This window comes from Nipponia nippon, unplaced genomic scaffold, assembly GCF_047370975.1.
Source record: "Nipponia nippon isolate SJK-2023a ecotype South Korea unplaced genomic scaffold, ASM4737097v1 scaffold_31, whole genome shotgun sequence".
Taxonomy (NCBI): Eukaryota; Metazoa; Chordata; class Aves; order Pelecaniformes; family Threskiornithidae; genus Nipponia; species Nipponia nippon.
The window spans coordinates 5,973,398-5,993,164 of NW_028262349.1; the positions used below are offsets into that span (position 1 = coordinate 5,973,398).

The 19,767-nt window shown below is 52.3% G+C and overlaps 1 protein-coding gene across 8 annotated transcripts in view; it reads left to right on the forward strand.

Annotated features, from left to right (window-relative positions):
* The first annotated feature begins 368 nt into the window (after positions 1–368).
* Positions 369–19,767, forward strand: part of MARCHF2 (membrane associated ring-CH-type finger 2) — a 38,809-nt gene continuing 19,410 nt past the window's right edge. For 4 of the 8 annotated variants that reach the window (XR_015707379.1, XR_015707380.1, XR_015707381.1 and 1 more), the window contains exons 1-3: positions 9,149–9,171; positions 14,863–15,069; positions 19,474–19,669. Coding sequence is in view for 5 of the 8 variants with exons in the window: in XM_087769714.1 (XP_087625840.1) it covers positions 9,158–9,171; positions 14,863–15,069; positions 19,474–19,669 (417 nt within the window). In the remaining 3 variants the exon portion in view is untranslated. Of the gene's footprint in view, positions 457–961; positions 1,417–8,153; positions 8,370–9,148; positions 9,172–14,500; positions 14,596–14,862; positions 15,070–19,473; positions 19,670–19,767 lie in introns of those variants that run through there. The other 4 variants (XM_087769715.1, XM_087769716.1, XM_087769717.1 and 1 more) reach the window with 4 other exon arrangements.

Sequence of the window (19,767 nt, forward strand, 5' to 3'; positions counted from 1 at the left end):
CGGAGGGAGGCCCGAGGCCGCGCCGGCTCCTCCCTTGGCGGGGGGGGGCCTTCCCGCTGCGGTGCCGCCTCCCCGCGCGCTCCCCGCCCGCTCCCCGCCGGCTCCCGCAGCCCCGGGTGGGGGCGAGGGGGCGCAGCCGCCCCTGAGGAGGGGAGGCCCTGAGGCGGCGGGGGCGGGGCGGGGCCGGGCCGGCGTGGGGCGGGGCGCGGCCGCCCTGCCGCGGCACCATTGGCCGGCGGCTGTTGCCAGCGGGGTCGCGTTGCGACGCCGGCCGGGTTCCGCGCAGCTCATTGGGTGGGCCGGCACCGGCGTCAGCGCGGTGCGGCGCGGGGATTGGCGGGCGGCGGCGCCGCCGTGAGGGCGGGCGGCTGTGGGTGGGCGGTGCCCGGCGGCCGCAGGAGCCGGCGATGGGGCGGCGCGCGCCGCGCTGAGGGGCCGCGGGCGCCGGGACCGCAGGTACCGGTACCGGGCGGGGCGGGGCGACGCCTGCGGGCGCCGGGGACAGCGGCCGCCGCCGCCGACCGGGCTCGACCCAGCGCCCCGCTCCCGGCCGGGTCGGGCCGCCCTCCGGTGCGGGGCTGCGGCGGCGGGAGCGGCGTCCCGGGCGGGCCGAGGCGGCCGGGCCGCGGTTGAGGCCGCCCCGGGGGTGGGGACCCGAGAGCCCTGACAGCCCTCCCGGTCCCCCAGCCCGCTTCGGGGCGGCGGTCCCCGCCGCGGGGGTGTCCTCAGCGCCCCGGTGCCTGGCAGCCTCCCGCCGCCCCTGCTGGGCTGCCGGAGCCGCGGGGTCCCGGGGGGACACGGCCGCGCCCGCCGCGCTCTCCGCAGCCGCCCTCCCTGGAGCAGCGGGGCCTCTCCCGCAGGAGCAGCTGGCGCCGGCCCCGCTGCCCGCTCCTGCCGGCCCCGGGCCGCTGCCGGGCGGCCGTGTGGAGCGCGGGGTCCCGGGCGAGGCTGGGAGCGGGGCCTGGCGGGGCCCCGCCGCCGGCTGCAGGCAGAGCTGCGGGCCTGCGGCCCTTGCCGGCGGACGGAGCGGGCTGGCACCCGTCCCCTGCGGGAAGAGCGGGGGGTTTGCCTAGACACTCGGCCTGGGAGGAGAATGTCGGAGGCCCGGAGGTCTGGAGCAGCAGCTTTTCTTACCTGCTCATCAGACTTTATTTCCAGGGGTATAAGTGGTTACTAGGAAAGGATTTCTTTGCGAGTGGACTCCTATGCCTGCTTTTTCTCCTCTTTTGGAGTGCTGCTGGCTCCGGTTCTCATGCATATTTGTGACCTGCTGAGCGCTGTGTGGCGTGGCAGGGAAGGCACCGGCTTGCAGAGCTCGTTACAGAGGTTTCCCAAGAGGCCGAGTTCAGTGTCACAGCAAAGCTGAAGAACTTGCTAGAGTTGTGCGCTGGAGCACCGGCTGCCTTCCTCTGTGGCGTAAGCTTCGAGTTTGTGATTGACTTTTCTTAAACTAGGACCTATAGATCTCTCTTATCTCATTTATGCCAGTTTTCTTGAGACAACTTAACTGCTAGCGACAGAGACCCAAACTGCTCGTTTGTGGGATTCATCCGAGGGGCGAGCCTGTGGCTCGCCTACAGGAAGGTGATTGTGACATTGGAGGTACTTTTCTCACAGTCTCAAACGTTTGCCCTTGTCATATGAGCGTGTTCTCTCTCTGATGGGGAGACCAAGATTAAAACCCGAAAAGCCGTGCGATGGCCTTGGACCGAGACTTCTTGCTTATCTGTGCGATTGCCTGCGCTGTTAGTACCCGCAGAAATGGTGCTCACCTAAACGTGGGGTGACGCGGCTGCGCCGTACGATGCTACTGCCCCGATGAGAGCTCGGGCTGTTGCGTGACTTGGCCTCTCGGAGGAAGCTGTGCACAGCTCGGATTTTACAAGCAGGCAGGCGGGGTGTCTCTCCAGTCAGTGTTGATGACGACTGACTGGGAATGCCAGGGTTAGCCAGAGCAGCTCTGCCTTTTCATCAGGCTTGTTTGTATTCAGCGCGCCGTCCCCGCGGTGTCCGGAGATGAGGCCGTCCTGCCCTGATGTGTGTGTGATGAAGATCTGTCGGTGGGGATGTGCTTCTCATCCCACCCCGTGCTCTTTATTTGCTCATGCAAAAGGGACTGTTCGTCTCCCCCTCTCAACCCTCCCTCTTACCAGCCCTCATTTTCCTTGGGACTCTCAATTCTCTTGCTCCACTCTCCTTCCAGCAAGCATTTATCTCTGTGTCTTTCCCTTCTGATACAGTTTCTAGTGCTTTCTCGACCTTTTTCCAGTTTCTTGTCAAGAACGCCTGTGATGCCGCTGCGGTAGGTCAGCTCCGATGGCCATGGCCAGTCATGCTCATGGGGACCGACAGCCCTGCACAGCTGCCAAGCTTGCACATGCACAGAATAATCCTTTTAACAGCTGGATGTTAGCCTTGTCTTTCCAAGGCTTAAGTGTTTGAATACTTCTTTGCATCTCCAAAGGATTATGGAGGCAGCTGCAGGGGAGAGTGTCTGGAGGGCTGGAAGAGCCCTGGTTTTCCAGGTGCATTTGAAACTGTGATGGTATGTCACCCGTCGGAAACGGAGGCTTGAAGGGAAAGGAGCTGGGACTGGAAAATCCCTTTGTCACGTGCACTGTAACAGTGAATTTAATAACTCCAGTTAAGGATGCGAGGTCTAACTCCCGCCCAAGCATGCGCAGTGGAGCATTTGGAAGGATATGGATTTGATGGGCGGACTGTTTGGTGGATAAGGAATTGGCTGGATGGTCGCATCCAGAGGGTAACGGTCAATGGCTTGGTGTCCCGATGGAGACCAGTGACGAGCGGTGTCCCTCAGGGGTCCGTACTGGGGCCAGTGCTGTTCAATATCTTCATCAGCGACACAGCCAGCGGGATCGAGTGCACCCTCAGCAAGTTTGCAGATGACACCAGGCTGAGGGGTGCAGCAGACACGCCCGAGGGACGGGATGGCATCCAGAGGGACCTGGGCAGGCTGGAGAGGGGGGCCCGTGTGAACCTCAGGGGGTTCAACAAGGCCAAGGGCAGGGTCCTGCACCTGGGTGGGGGCGATCCCCGGTGTCAGCACAGGCTGGGGGATGGAGGGGTGGAGAGCAGCCCTGAGGAGAGGGACTTGGGGGTGCTGGGGGATGAAAAGCCGGCCATGAGCCGGCAACGTGCGCTCACAGCCCAGAAAGCCAAGCGTCTCCTGGGCCGCATCCCCCGCAGCGTGGGCAGCAGGGTGAGGGAGGGGATTCTGCCCCTCTGCCCCGCTCTGGGGAGACCCCCTGGAGCCCTGCGTCCAGCTCGGGGGTCCTCAGCACGGGAAGGACATGGAGCTGTTGGAGCGGGGCCAGGGGAGGCCACCAAAATGGTCAGAGGCTGGAACAGCTCTGCTGTGGGGACAGGCTGAGAGCTGGGGGTGCTCAGCCTGGAGAGGAGGAGGCTGCGGGGAGACCTGATTGCGGCCTTTCAGTACTTAAAGGGGGCCTACAGGAAAGATGGGGACAGACTTTTTAGCAGGGCCAGTAGTGACAGGACAAGGGGTGATGGTTTTAAACTAAAGGAGGGTATTTTTAGACTGAACACAAGGAAGAAATTTTTCACGATGAGGGTGGTGAAACACTGGAAGGGGTTGCCCGGAGAGGTGGGAGATGCCCCATCCCTGGAAACACTCAAGGCCAGGCTGGATGGGGCTCTGAGGAAGCTGATCTGGTTGTAGATGTCCCTGCCCATGGCAGGGGGATGGACTGGATGGGCTTTAAAGGTCCCTTCCATCCCAAAGCGTTCTGTGATTCTGTGATTACAGGCAGCCTCCATCAGTAAGGAAGTCTTAACTCGGCCAGGCGGGGACCAGGTGGCACAGGAAAGAGCCAAGTGTGAGTGCAGTGTGTATGCCATGGACATTAAATACCGGCTGTAAAGCCTGGACTGCCTGTGTGTGGTTAGCTAATTAACACCGCTGGCAGTCTTAAGTGGAAACAGGAAAAAAAGCACTGGAATTAATGGTTTCTTGTTTCTGGTGTGTTTGCCCTTTTTTTGCTGTGGAATTGCACTGGAGCTGCAGAGTGAGGTCACCCCACGCTGGACGCCAAGGAGACCATGCAGATGAGCAGTATTACAAATGTACTAATTGTAAACAGCTTCGGACAGAGTTCCTGCCTTCATAGATGCTGGAAGAGGGGCTTTCCCATTCTCGGTTATTGATGCTGGCCTGGATCAAGCAAGTGCAGGACGTGATGTTTCCCCGGGAGGAAGTTAGCATAGATTCCTTGAAACAGCATGACCAAAATCAACCCAAAACGCATCCAGCACCAGCTGGGCAAGTTGAGGCTGGATGTGGGCTCTGAGACTCTTGTTAGCCCTGAGGGACTGCTGCAGGTCCTCAGGATGGGATTTCGTAGTAGTTCTGCAGGCAGAGATACAAAGTAAAATGTGCATTTAGGATCTTTTTTCGCTATTGTTTAAAGTATCTTGGCTTTTTACACTAAAAAGCACAGAACCTTTTCTTAGAAGAGGAAGAGAGGAATCAGGGATCCTGAACTATAAACTACAGGATGAGTTTATTTTTCCCCCACTTGACTTTGACTCAGCTTTGGATATTTGAAGATTTCAGAGTTTCCGTTTTCTAAACTGTTTTTTTTTCCCCTCCAGATTAAAGTTCATAACTCGTGCATCTTTTCTGTCCCCCAGTCTTATTTACTCTGGTTAACTTATGCTTCTGCATGCTCTTAGCTCTACCCCTTCCCATGAAAGAGGAGTGATCTCTGTTGGTCCCTTTGAAAGCACGCTAGCCACTTGTAAGTTAGTAAGAAACGGGCACACAGTCTCTGTGATGTGAAAGACAAGCCATATGAAAAATAAAGCCGTGGGTCACATTTATGTGAAGGAAATGAGGACAGCACCAAATCAACGAGAAGGGTAGGCAAGCAGTTTCCATGAAGTTTGCGTAAAATAGCTTTTTCTGGTGCTAAACCAGATTAATCTGTGCTGAGGCAGAGTTTGTGGCTCACTGAGACAGCTAATGTCATGCACGTGAACAGCAGGTTCTCCACCCCTCCGCGTCTGGTTTCGTTGTCTCCCCAGCTCCGCCTGCAGCCGTGCTGTTCCCCGGGGAGGACGCAGTCACGCTCGCTCCGTCGTCTTTACACCGTGCTTGCCGTCGTTAGACCAGGTCGGCTCTAGCTCATCAGCATCGCAGCACCAAACGCAGCTCTGCTGGGAGAGGTGGTTACCCACTTGTTGAGCGTCTGGGAGAGCGCTCGGCTGTTTATCCCGCTGTTTAAAAGCGAGGAAGGCGCTACCGGGCTTCTTACGGTTTTGGCCACCTTTCCTGGGGGTGGAATATGTCTCTATAGCTGTGACGGTTACAGGTTGTGAGAGCTCTAAGCGCCGATGGTAGAATGCAGAATAGCAAAATCCTGCAGGCATGGACGGACAAAGTGTCTCGGGGGAGGGACCGAACCCTTTGTATCCCCTCGGGAAGCGAACAGCCCGACGGGAGCCGTACGGACCTGCAGCTCTTCCTACCCGTCGGCCGTGCAAATGCATTCCCTGCCCCAGACCTCTCTAGGACAAGCAGTGTTACAGTTTGGAATCTGTAATTTGTCCCCTTTTTCAATCAAAATAGGCATCTGTAAGTTTTCTTCCAGATTTTATGTAGCAATTCTAACTAAACTTTTCAGTTCCTGATATAACACCAGATGATTATGTGTGGCTAACCTCAAGGGCAGGCACGCTGGAGCTGCTCTTGCAATTTTAATCAGTTGTGATGAAGTCAGTGATAGACTGAAGGAAACATTCTCCTGCTGTTCCCAAAAAGAGGGAACAAGGGGCAGGGAGCAGTACTGGCTTGGCAAATATGAGGACAAACAAATCAAACCTAGTTTCCAAAGCACTCCTCTGCAAGCAGGGGAATGCACCAAGCTCTTGAAGTCTTGCCTTTAACGCCTATTTCTTTGTTTGAAGCTTTGAGAGCTTTAGTCCTGTTTCAGCTGAAAGCTGGTTTTAGATTTGAGAGTGGTGGGAGGGAAAAGGCAAACTACAATTCTGGACTGTTCTCAACTTCTTTTTCCTCCCTGTTTTATTGTACTTCCCTGTAGACAAATCAGTCGAGGCCTGTGTCTCCAGAAGAACTAGAAATGCAGCCTGAGCAAAACATGGCAAACTTAATTGGGAGAGAGAGACTGGGATTTTGCAGCACTGGTATCAATTGCGAAGTTTCCCTTCAGGATTGAAGAGGGTATTTGTGGTGGTAAGGAGTGGGCAGAAGGGAGACAGCGGTGACATTGGGTAGGATCAGCTAAGCCTCCGCTTTGGCTGACCATGGAGAAGGAGGATGCGCTCAGCTGGTGCCCGCTTTGGAGCTCTTCAGATGCAGATGGGTGGTGGGGTCGAAGGCGGTGGTGGTGCTTTGCTGGAAAGCTCTTTGAAAACTGAGTGTGCTAAGGAGATTTGTACGGTGAAATAGCTAGGTTGAAAAATATAAATCGGCAAGTTAAAGTCCAGATCAAATACCTGTTCGAAGATCAGCAGGCTGCCTGGTTTTGAGCAGTGGTTGCATGCAGGCCGTGCGCTGCTCGGAGCAGTTGGAGCGAGCAGGGATGCTGCGTGCTGGCAGAAGGTTTGTTCCAGCTCCGGTTTGTCTCCCAGCAAAGCGTTATTATTTGTATAACAGTGTAAATGGTGCTTTATAAACCAAGGAGGAGAATGCTGAGGAGAATGCAAGTTCTTCCTGGCATGGGATTCCTGATCCTGAAATCATGTTTTGCATCCTTCTGAGTAATGCCCTTTGAGGGACTGACTGGTCCAACATTGTGCGGGCGCTTCTGTGTTGATCTGGTGCGTGCATTACCGCTACGCTAAAATTGTTTTGGTTTTTTTCTGATATATTACCCAGAGCTGAAAAATCCATTTGTTCTGAATAAACTGAAACTGCCTGGCAAGCGACTGCATAGGACTGGGGAGCCCCTGAGCTCTGGCATCGCTGCCTCTCTTTAAAGGGGAGCTCCTGAAGCGAGAGGGCTGGGAAGCAGAAGAATTCTTGCGTTGTTGCTGCTGTTATTTTGGTAGAGGACGCGGGTGCAAAGAGAAGCGAGAGGCCACGTGGCTCTGGTGGCTTCAGGAGGCAGCGCTGCAGGGATGTGCTTGCGGGCGGTGGGATGGTTGGTTTCCCTGCTGATGGGTAGGTAGCGCTCCTGCAAGCCTTGCTTTGTGGGCATGATAACCCATAGTTTTCACCCTGGTACATGATTTCAATAACACTTTCAAGTCTTACTAACGCATTTCTCTTTCCCTGCAGAAGGAGAGTGCTGAGAGGCAGAGGGAGGTGGGCAGAGGGTCTGTACAGTTGCGTTATGTAGTGAATTGTGTCGCTGCTCACCTCTAAAACCTGATGTCTTTTGAATACGCGGAGGAGCAGCAGGTGTTTCTCATGTCCCAGCTGGTTTTCAGTTGTCTCCTTATGAAACTTGTTATTAAAATGGCTGATTTTTGGTTGGAGATACTCTCTGCAAAGAATTTTCTCCTGATGTTGCAATTCGTTTTTCCAGATGTTGGTAATTAAAGTGCAGTGAACTTTCCTTTCATATGATCTTGGGGCAGATAACAAGTCTCAGAAGATCTGAGATAACTTTGTTCATTTTGGCACTCCAGCTGTAACGCAGGGCCTGATCTTTCCCAAGTACAGCTTGCAGCAAGAGAAAAATCATCCTTTAGGCTTCTCGGTTTTATACTGATCTTCTTCTCAACATGTAAACTTGAGCCTTTTGCTCCTTTTTGAATATTGAGTAATATATTGTTATATATTAGGCAATGCTCTTAGAAAGTTTGATTGAAAAACGGGGTGAACGACATGATATACCCCGAAATCTGGGGGAACGGGAGCCCTGCCGTGTCGCAGCTCTGCCGTGTTCGCACGAGGCCCATCCCCATGGCCTTGTTGGAAACTGAGGGGTCGCTGCCGGGGGGAGCCCACCGAGGGCCGCAGGGCGCCTGCCCCGTGGGTTTCATCCTTGCCGGTGCCGCAAGACACGGCGATGAAGTGCAGCTACTGCAGAGGTTGATCAAATATGCTGAAAGTTCTGGAGAGGAGGGATGCGTGTGGATGCAGGCTTTGGAAAACAACAGTATATTGATCACGAAGGCTCACTGCGGTGTTTTTTTACCAACAGGGAATAGAAGTCAGATCCTGGCAATGTGTCTGCTTGGAAAAAAATGAATAAATCACATTCTGTGGAAGACTCTCTCTTCATCTGTGTCTGGAAAACAAACTCATGTGCCATCAAACCATAGTCTAAATAACCAAGACTTCAGAGAGCTTCTAAAATATGCCTAAACAGTGGCTTGGTATAGAGAAGTTTTGATCATTTGCCCCCCGCAGGAGCCTGGTAAGTGAAGGCTTGCGTTACTGTCTCACTGCTGCTGAGTTGTGTTACTGGAATAGCCGAAAGGCAGCGGAGCGGAGTGCCTGGCAGTGGTAGATAATGTACAAACAGGACAAAAACAGGAGGCCAAAAAGGCTGCTTCCTGGAAGCGTCTGACCTCCTCCTGGGTGTTATGTGGTTAAACTTGGAGCATCTTATACAGGTTTGAAATTCAGCCCTAGGGATGAGGCAGGTACGCCTCTGTGGGCAGCAGTGGTGCTTCATGGTATCTCAGCCTGTATGTTTTGCTGTTAAAGGTGGAGGAGGAGGAGGTTCCTGGTGTGAAGCTTTATTAGAAGGTTCATGAGCTCCCAGGACGTTGTCCCTTGATTTTTTTTTTTTTTTTTCTGTTTTCCCCCTTGCTTTTTGGGATTTGTTTTGAGCCTAGGGTCAGGTCTGTCCCATGCTCACAGCATTGCTCCACGGGCACTGTCTGAAGAGCAAGTTAACGCTGAAGTTTTTACAGCACCTCCTTTAGCTGCGACTGTCAACCAAATGTTGCAAGCAAGGCAGGAAATTGAGAAGCTGCCTGGGGAGCAAAATGCTTTCCTGTGTGTTGTCTACCAAATTTTAAAATGCTTTAAAAGCTGTTGTGTGGCATCAGATCTTACTTCGAGTGTTGGGGTGTATGTCATAAAATGCTGTGTCCCTTTTCTCACTAGACAGGGCTCGTTGCAGCCTGACTTGCAGGACCGTTGCATTCAGAGGACTTCTGAGCATGCGACTCAAGGTTTCTTCCCAAGTCCTGGGCGATGCGAGAGTTGCGGTGAGGTCTCGGCAGAGCTCCCTCCCCTGTGCCTGAGGGCACGTCTTGTGAAGCCTTAGAGCTGTCTTCAGCTGATGGATCGAGTGTGGGCAGGCCTGTTGCTGGCTTTTCGGGTGCTTTTAGGGTGTTACGCAGCAGACCTGCAGGGTAACTTTTGGGAGTCGGATAGCTGACGTACAAAATCATGTACTTTTTTTAAACAACAAAATAATGCTGCGGTCTTCAAGCCTCAGGAGAGAGTATGTTTAAACAAACAAAACTGAAAAACGAAGCCCTGCAGCAGTTTGGGACCAGTTCTCGGTGTTTTTTTTTTGTTGTTTTTTGGTTTTTTTCTTTAGATTAAACTACTTATGAAACCTTTTACCAGTAGCAGGGAGCACTTCAGGCCACTCATCGTATCCTGCCCGTGCATATCTTTGGTGGCGGTATCTCAGGGTGCGGAATCACTGTGGGTGCGAGGGTCTGGAGGCCAGAGCTTGCCCTCCGTGATGTACGGGAGGTGGGGTACCCTGCCAGTCGCCCCGAGCACAGGTACACCAGTTAGGCACTGCAGCCACCTGCAGTAGGCAGAGCTGCGTGCTGAAAGACACGTTGCAGGCCTGGGATTGGACTTGGGCCGTGGAAAGACGTGCATTAGCTGGGTGAGACAGGGTGTGTGAGAGCAGGCGCTTGGATGTGGTGGAAGAAGCAATTCTTTTACTTGTCTCCCTCAAGAAGTTTGTGTTCAGATGATCTTAGGGCCCCAGGATTTGGGCAGTCCAGTTCTCATGGTGAAAAGGAAAGCACTGATGTTTGGAAATGCCCTTTAGCAACTGAAAACCTTCAGTTCACTGATGACGTTTGCAGGATCCTATGATTAGAAAACGCAGTGTCTGCATATCCAAGTTAGCTAAAATGGATTTGGAAAGCAGGCTGGGTGGCCTTGCTCCTGGGTGTTAAACGTCAGCGTGCGTGAGCAGCAGCTGGAGCTTTGGTGATTTGCACACAGGGAGTGGGTTACTAGCTAAATTTAGGAAAAAAAAAAAGGTGCTTACGTGCAGATGGATGGGTTATGTTGGCTACACAGCTTGGTTATCTCCTGGCAGCACTGTAGTGAGGTGCCAGGTCTTGGTTATGGTAATCAGGGAAATGGGTTGCTCAGTGAGAGGAACAGACTTAGCTGCTGGCAGCCTTGCCAGGAGGTGGGGTTTTTTTCTTGGTGGAGATGTTCCAGGGAAGCTAATCTGTACAGAAGCTGGTGCATATGAACTGCACCCAAAGAAGGTGGAGCTGGTTCTAGTTCCAGTTTGCTCTGGATCCTATCAAAGCCTCAGAATTGCTTCAGGGGTTTACGCCAGTTGAGATATTCATCATGTCAACAGGCCACGGGCAGCCCAGAGGAGCCATGACCTGCACCTGACAATTCCCCTTTACTGTGGTTATTTGGCCTGAGCCTTTCCTCTTGTTGTCTTTCTCATCTCGACTGTGGCTTTTCATTTGTGGCTTTGATCAAGGTATTCATCTGGCCTGCTGTGGTTTCTCTGTCTGGGAGAAATAACTGTCTTATCGGGCTGCAAAGTCTAAATATGCAGAACTGAGCTGGGGAACCCTTTAGCTCCTTGTCGTCTGCTTGTTCCTGCTGGGCATGTCTTCTGGATGGAGAGCAGTGGTCCAGCCTGATCTGTTCAGTCATTTGAGGGAGTTTTGAAACCCCTGTTGCCCTTTGGATGATAGAAACTGGATCACACACCTCGTTGCAATGCCTGAAGACTGACGAGGGGGATATTTTGCTGGTGTGTTTTCCATAAGCCGCGTAGCAGGCAGGATCCCGCACCAGCACCGTGGTCTCTGCCTTGGTGCAGCAAAGAAGCACTAGCTGCTGCTCGAGGAACCGGCTCGACTCGCTGCATCTGTTTGAGTTTTGGAGTCCTAGTGCATAACTCGCTCTTCTGAGCCAACTTTCCACAAACAGGATTTGTTTTTCTTCAATTTGAGTAATCTCTACAAACTCAGCCCTGTATATCCTGGGTCTGCTCAGAAGCTGAGGATACAAAATGTTGCTGAGAAGAGACTTCTGATTTATTTGCTCATGTCTAACTGCAGCAGCAGAGGGGATATTGTAATAAACCTAATGTCTCAGAGACCCTTTTTATTTTTAAATGGGGAATGTATCCCCAAGGAATGGGCTCAGAAATCACAGCTGCCCAGGAAAAAAAACCAGTGTGTGGTTCAAACCAGCTCTTTGGGTCTTGATTCCGACTCTGAGATGTTGGTGTTTCTGCTGTAACATGGGGTGTGGGTTCGAGGAGCTGCTGACAGTTGTGAGAGAAGGCTGCGTGTTGAGGAGCTGAGCCTTTAGGGAGCCAGGAAAGGGGCTGGCTTGGCTGTGCGCTGCGGTTCATGTTCAGCTAGGTATGAAATTGGAACGGGAGTGCGCTGCAGATGTTATCTTTGGATTTCAGTTACTTCCTCACTAACTGTATCCATGAAAATCTTGCTGCTTTTCCTTTGTGTTGGCTGAATGGCATGAGTCAGATATTAAAGCAGTGACTTCAGGTTCCACCCTGGGATGGACCCCGACAAGGAAACGCCAAATGACTTGTAACAGAAACCCGCGCGTCTCCTGATGGACGGCAGGGTGGCGATTCCCTTTCAGCCCTGAGTCGGGCTGCCAGGGCAGGGACACGGTGCTGCCTGTATCTGTCAGATGTGGAGCACAAAGAGCCTCAGTATAAATACTCCCAGGACACAGGGAGTGAGGGCAGTTTTATTCCAATACGCAAAATGGACCTTTTTCCTCTGGACTTAAAAATAAACAACATTTTGGCTGAACAAATGGAACCGACCTTTTTATTAAAAGCATATATCTTCTCATGCCTGGTTCAGTAAGAGGCTTTTAAAATTGAAAGAACTCTTTAACTTGCAAAACAGCTGACTTAAGTCATTCCTATCACATTTATCATCTTACTTTTTGCTCCTTAAAGTTGGAGAGCTTGTAACCTTTTTTTTTTTTTTTTAAAAAAAAAGGAGAGCAATAAGAAAAGTGGCTCCAACCTTGTGTGCTCTTTGCACAGGTGGAGAGAGCGGCTGAGTCAAGGCAAGGCTGAGCCTGTTAAGTTCATTTTTAAGTTGATGGGAAGATTCCCATTTGTTTCGATGGGGATTGACCTGCTCACAAGCTCAAGCCTATTCCTGCTCAGATGCGGAGGAAGGATTACAGATAGTTACCAAGAGCAGCTTTAATAAAGAGATTGGAAACTTTTCTACTGGAAATTAGGAAATATTCAGTCACTTGAGGGGATGCTGCCGAAGCTGGCATCTGGTGGTGAATCATAGAATCATAGAATAGAATCGTTAAGGTTGGAAAAGACCCTTAAGATCATCAAGTCCAACCATTAACCCAGCACTGCCAAGTCCATCACTATACCATGTCCTCGAGCACCACGTCTATCCATTCTTTAAATCCCTCCAGGGATGGAGACTCAACCACTTCCCTGGGCAGCCTGTGCCAATGCTTGACCACCCTTTCGGTGACGAAATTTTTCCTAATAGCCAACCTAAACCTGCCCTGGCGCCGCTTGAGGCCGTTCCCTCTCGTCCCATCGCTTGTTCCTGGGGAGAAGAGACCGACCCCCCCCCCGGCTCCAGCCTCCTTTCAGGCCGTTGCAGAGAGCGATGAGGGCTCCCCTCAGCCTCCTCTTCTCCAGACTGAGCCCCCCCAGCTCCCCCAGCCGCTCCTCCCCAGCCTTGGGCTCCAGCCCCTGCCCCAGCCTCGCTGCCCTGCTCTGGCCACGCTCCAGCCCCTCCGTGTCCTTCGTGGGGTGAGGGGCCCAGCGCTGAGCACAGTACTCGAGGTGCGGCCTCACCAGCGCCGAGTGAATGAGGCATCAGTGAAGGGCTCTCTCCCTCTTGAACACGTTCACCACCAAGGGAGCCATCCTGGCAGGTGGAGCCCTTGCTTGTGTAAGAGTTGCTTAGTTTCCAAGACACGAAAGAACACTTGTGCTTACCCAAATCAGCGTTTTCAGGGCTTCGATGATCGCCTTCTCATACTGGCTTGTTATCTTCCTCTGTAGTCTGGCCAAGCCTCCAACCAGGAACAAGCCCTTATTTTCTTTAGCTATTTTAGTTTGATTTAGGCTTAGCTGAACCTGAGGAAACTGCAGTTTCATGGGAATGTTTGACTCCTGTTGTGCACAGAGATCTCGAAACAAAAAAGCATTTCCTTGGATGGGAAGGTTTGTTTGCCTGCCTCTACCTCAGCAGACGGAGATTGAAGATTCCCCCCCACACCCCCTTAATTAAGCAAACCTCATTATTTTCATGTTTCTTCTTTGGTAAGTTTTGGGGTTGGGGTTATTTTTGGTGGTGGTTCCCCCCTTGACCTTTTATCCTTTTCATTGCTTTCATTTGAACTTCTTTTATGGGTTTGTTCCTCTCTTGAAATCCAGCCACCAGGACGAGACACCGTTCCAGCTACGATCCCAGCAGTCCTGGTGCACAGGGATTACCGTCCATGCCTTACATAAGGCGGTCCTGTTTACAGGCACCAGGATTTTGGTCTTTACCAGCAGTACAATGTTGTTGGCTTGTGTTCAGCTTGTGACTAATTGTAACCCCAGCACTTTATTTCTGCACAGCAGCCTCTTAGGGACCAGGCTAAAGGAGACTGGGAAAAATTGGATTTTTCTGACTCTGCAAAGCATGCCTGTCTTTGGGGTTGAGATAGTCCCTGCCAGGGAGGAACACGGCTGTTGCTGGCAGCTTGGCCGAGCTGCTGCCCTCCCTCAAAGGCAGAGAGCTCTCCTGTCTGCACGTGGCTCATCTGAGCTGGCTCCTGGTTTGTCACGTTAGGCTTTTTCTCTGCATCTTCTCCCCGATTCTTGCATTTGCTGCTTGTTCCTTGTGCTCTCTTTGCTGGGTAAATCGCAGAGGTGCCGAAAACATGATGGTGTGCTTTGCTCTTTGCACATGGCTGTTATAAAAATGACGATCGGTCTGAGCTGTTGAAAGGGAAAGGAGGAAAACTGGCCCGCTGCCCCTTCTGTGGAGCTCTGGGAGGATTTTCAATGCTTTTTGGGTGGTTAATACCCGCACGTTCGCAGTTGGACGTACCACATGGGATGTGGAAATGGAAGCGTGTAAAGAAATAAAAAAATGGAAAATCAGAGATGGCGGGAAGCCGTTTGAGTTTGGTGGACAGGCTTTAAAGAGCTCAGAAAGCACCTGGACGCAGCTGAGAGAAAGGCCCCCCTGAGCTGAGCCACGCGAAGTGGCTCAAGTGCTGTGTTCAGGGGAAACTTTGCAGCTTTTACATAGGGTATGAATGTAAGTTTTCAGGACGGCTCTGGCCAGAACAACACGGCCCCTGGGGCTTCTGGTTGCCTTCCCCATCTCTGCATCGGCACAGCATGTCGGGTTCGAAAGGCTTCATCGGGTTAAAGGGTGCGTACCAGGCATTCTCTCTGGGAAAGGCAAATTTGCAATTCTGACACTAAATTATGTAAGTAGGACACGTGGAGCCTTAATTTTATGGTAAGGCAGCCTCGCAAAGCCTATTAAAGGGGATAGAAGACTAGCAAAACCTGTGGTTGTTGGGGCCCTGGGGTGCTGCCAGCCCCCGTGGGGGTGGAGGAGGGTGGCGAGGGGGAGCCCGCGCCCTGGCCGGGCGGTTGGGGATACCCGGCTCTCACCGCGCTGCCGTTTCCCCAGGTCTCCGTGCCGCTGGGGGCCCGGAGCTGCCATGACGACGGGCGACTGCTGCCATCTCCCCGGCTCCCTGTGCGACTGCCCGGGAAGCGCCGCCCTCTCCAAGTCGGTGGAGGACTCCGACATCGGTCGCCCGCAGTACGTCACGCAGGTCACCGCCAAGGATGGACGGCTCCTCTCGACGGTGATCAAGGCGCTGGGCGCACAGAGGTAAGGCTGCTTCAGGGAGGGCGCTTGGGGTGACTGCATCTGGGCTTTTTTTCCCCTTTTTTTTGTGGCTCTAGGGGTAGAGGGAGACAACAAAGTCTTGTTTGTGAAGGAGTTCGCCAGGGCGCTAACATTGAGTGCGAATCCTCATTAGCCAGATGCTTCCCAGGCCTGCGCTCTCTTTGCGGGAGCTCACGCCGGTCACATGTGCTGGGGGACTGGGACTCGTGTTCCTCAAACCCCCCAGGCCTGCGGCCGCTCCAGTGCGAGGCGACCTCTTGCCAAGTCCTTGCTGAGCAGCAGCGGAGGTGGGACGCCATGCTAGCCAGGGCAGCGTGCTGTTCATCGAGATGACTGAAGGGCTGAAAATGGAGCACGGCCCCTGTTCCAAGACGGTCGCAGAGTGAAGGCGTGGTGTTGATTTGCAGCCCCAGGGAGGGGAGGGTGGTTGTGTTGCGGGAGCTGCAGTGTGCAGCTATTGCTGGGGGAACTGGTGGCAGCTTTACTTGTTCGAGCTCTTCCTGATGTGACTTCTCATCCTGTATTTTGAGCAGCTTCCAGAGCAGAGGACACTTGGCAGCACTGTTCAGTCCAGCTAGTGAGACCAGTCCCATTTTGTGTTCAGATCCTGTCTGAACAGCTGTTGTTTTTTGGGGTTTTTTTTTTTCAGTGAATTTGGCCAAACATTGATGAGGTGTGAAAGCGGTGACTGCAAACATGGGGGAGGAAAGCAGGAAAGCTAGATGAGAACTGAGGCAAACGTAATTGCTGTATCTAGTGAACTTGGAGCAGGTCAATAAAAATGCGAGGGGAACTGAGCTTGCTTTCTGACAACAGCTAGGCTGGGCGAGAAGTTGTGCAACCCCTTAAAACTTGTGGAGGTGTAAAAATTGGGTGGGGAAACTGCCTGGGATTACAGGTTAAAAAACCCCAACAGGATTCCTCATGTGAGTGTCTTCATGGGACACCAGTTTGTTCGTTGTGGTGGTGGTGGGTTTCAGTCTCTTCCTTGTCACCAGCACTTAGCAAAGTGAAGCCAGGAGCAGTGGGACTGTACTGGAGGGTTGAATTAGTGATATGGTCTCTACAGCCTGCTGGAAAACTGTGTTTGAGGGTGTATCGTGTGGGAGTGTGAGCAGGCCCCCTCCCCCTCCCGATAGGAAGGAAGGAAAATGGAGTCTGATACGAAATTTTTTTTTTTTTTTTCTCGGACTGTCAGCAAATTTTTTCCTTCTGGATTGTTTATTGGTAGCCGAGGTTATATTAATGCGCTGGAAGTATGAAACTTCTCAAACAGGAAGAGAACGGATGAAATATCTTACAGATGCTTTTCTTGGGAAATAACAGATGCATGAGAGCACTGGAGGCTTGGGGTTTTTTTTGGTCTGTCCCTGGCACTAAGGCTGTGGGAGCGGACTGTAATTTTGTCATTCTGGTACAGCACTGAGCTTTGTGGCAATAAAGGTTACGGAATCATCAAATAATTCAGATTGGAAGGGAATTCTGGAGGTCATCTTCTCCAGCCTCCTTTCAGAGCAAGGCCAACTTCAAAGTTGGATCAGACCGCTCAGAGCCTTGTCCGATGCCGTTTTCAGTGTCTCCGAGGGTGGAGTTTCCACCATGTCTCCAGACTCCCGTCGCAGGGACTGTCCTGGCTGAAAAAGTCCCCTAAATAAAAGCCACGTGAAAATGAGGAGAGAACAAGGGTCGGTGATTCACCAGTGATGTTTAGCAGAGAGAAGGGGATGGTGCAGTGGGTATACGTTGCTTCACAGCCTTAAATAAGTCCAGTTGGGATGAAACCTGCTAAATATTGAGTTGAAAGTGGTAGAGATGGCCTGTGGTGCCCCAGGAGAGGAGTCTTGCTTCTCCTTTAGTGAGGTGATGTGCACTTTCTTCCTGGCTCTTCTCTTCCCTCCACGTCCCACCAACGTTTTTCCCCGGTACGTTCCTTTTCCTTGCACTGTTTCCATGTCTTGCTCTTGCTTTCTGTTTTGTCCGGTTGTGCAAACTAATGGAAGTAGCACTACTGCTTTTGAAGATTGCAAATTGCTCGTTCTGACTGTTGTGTTGCAATCCCACAAACTTCTTTTGCAGTCAGGTGGGTTTTTTTCCAAAGTCAGAATAGCAGTGGAGTATAAACTGTGAGATGGGATCAGTGCGGCTTTTGTACTGTCAGCAATATGTGGAAAAAGGTGATAGCTGATACAGCTCACCTGGATCTCAAGAGGGCGTGCAACAGGATCTTTGAAATAAAGATATTCCTTTCTCACCCTCCCTCCCACCCCCAAATCTGTGCATCTATGGACTTAAGAGAATGGTTGCCGTGTGAAAGAAATGGCTGGTTGGAAGGTGGGGAAGAAGCGAGATACTGGCGAGTGGCTCGTTTTCGTGGTCCAGGGAGGGCAGCCCTCCCCTGGGCCTCTGCTGTCCAGCATTTTATTCCAAACTGATCTCGATGAATGGCAAACACTGAAGAGATGCACTGAATTGCTGAGAATGGCAGACTTCGGTGTCTAGAGACATTTGAGGTTTCCCAGGGAGCCCGAGCCATCCTCATTATGGGGCTGGCAGATGAGACACAGGGCCTCTAGGAAACCCGTGCCTTTGGATGCCAGCTGGGATGCTCGGACCTCAAATGGCACGAGACACCTGAGTTCAGGGAGCTGAACGTTATTGGAAATGACTGGAGGCTAAAATACTGGTTGCAGTTCAGTGTGCAGTTGGTAAAGAACAATTGCCCGGGATTTCATACGTGTTCACGGGTTTGGAGGAAGGAGATCTTGGGCATCTGGCAGTTACGTGCAGCAGTAACCAAAAGGCAAATAAGATGCTGAGATTTAGGAAAGCAACGAAGAGCAGAACACAGTCACTGCAAATATCCTTGGAGTGCCCGCATCTTGAAAACTGTAGCTCTGGTCCCTGCAGCTCTAAAAGGATGTTTTAGAAATGCAGGAGGTAGAGGGGAGCGTGGTGAAGGTGATCAGCAAGGTGGATGTGTTTCTGTCTAAGGCATGACTGAATAGGCTAGGACTCTTCTGCTCATGAGAGAGGTGACTGAGCAGGCTATGATGGAGGTCTGTAAATCGGGGGTGTGTGGAAAACATTGTCTTTTACAGGACAAGAATTAGGGGATAGTACGCAAAACAAGCAAATGAGAGGTTTCAAGTGAAAAGGACTTAGTCCTTTGTGCAGCTAGAGAAAGTCCTCGCTGTAGGAGGACGCTGGATGCTCTGACTTTACGTGGGTGCAAAAAAAAAAAAAAAGGCTTTAGTCTGTGATGGAAATTTGTTGCATGAATATCATCTGATACACCTGACCTAACGGTTGCTGGGTGTTGGAGCAGTAGCACTAATAGTCCACAGCCAGTGGCGCCAGTTAGGCGTGAGGGAACAGCTTGGGAACAAAGGGGTGGTTCGAGTGCGATGGGCAGTGCGGGCCTCCCATGGGGAAGGTCGCAAGTGTCTCCGAAAGCTTTCGATACTTCCCTTGATAAGCATCTCTGGTTCTGGGAGGTCCCAAGAGAGCACATCTTGAACATGATCAAAGAGATTTGATTCCGTAGTTGAAACTTCTAGCCAAGGAAGGGGTGAGAAGTGATTGTTGTGGAAGCACCAAGGCATTTCTGCAGCTGCTTAAAGGCCTGAACGCTGCAGAACGGTTCTCTGCGTGGCGATGTGCAGGTAGGATGCTGAGTGAGTTACTGCACTGTGATGGGCAGAGGGTTCGTATGCTGAGAACTTAGTCTGGGTGACTGCTCGCCATGAAATATGTTGTGTCCTTGGAGAGCTGAGCTTCCAGGGTCAATGCAGTTGTGTCTTTAGATACCGCTGTTCCTTACGCAGTTGCTGCTAAACCCAGGATGCAGAGCAGAGGTGGGGTGAGAGTGGGTGGGTGATCTGATAATTGCGACTGTGATTGCAAACCTCTTGAGTGGCTCCGGGCTGGGGGCATGCTGTGACTAGTGTGGATCATCCAGCTTCGCTTTGGGCTTCTGGATTTGCATCCGTGCTTCAGGGTTGGTTTCGGGTCCGGTGTCAGCCTCTCTGCCCACCGTGAGCGGAGCTGGAGACTGTGGGACACGTGTGCTGCGGTCCCTTCTGTGGCCAGCTGAGCTGACCAGCCTGCCGTGCCAGCTTCTCTTGGGTGTTGTGGTGCTCGTCAACACAGCGTCCAGATTTTACTGACCTAAAATGTCCCAGGCGCTTCCACGCACCCCTGAGACTGGTTTCTTGCTGCAGCAGGCTGCTTTGGAGAGACGCAGCGCACCGGGCATGCTCTGCCACGCACTGCCCGCTGTGTGCGCGCCCTTCTGGGGCTCGGTGGGATCGGACCCCCTTCTCCAATGTGGCTGTATCGTTCTGCCTGCTCTGACCGTGATTTCATTCTGTTTGTCTGCCTCTGTAGTGATGGTCCCATCTGTCGAATCTGTCATGAAGGTGGAAATGGGGAGGGACTGCTTTCCCCGTGTGACTGCACAGGAACACTGGGCACCGTGCACAAGAGCTGCCTGGAAAAATGGTTATCGTCCTCCAACACAAGTTACTGTGAGCTCTGCCACACAGAATTTGTTGTAGAGAGAAGACCGAGACCTTTGACAGAGGTACCGCTTTCTTCCTGCTTCACTTTTATTTCCTTACCATTTGAGAGAAAATGACTGATTTGCCCTGCTGTCCTTGTGGTTCTTGCTGTCTCCTCCTC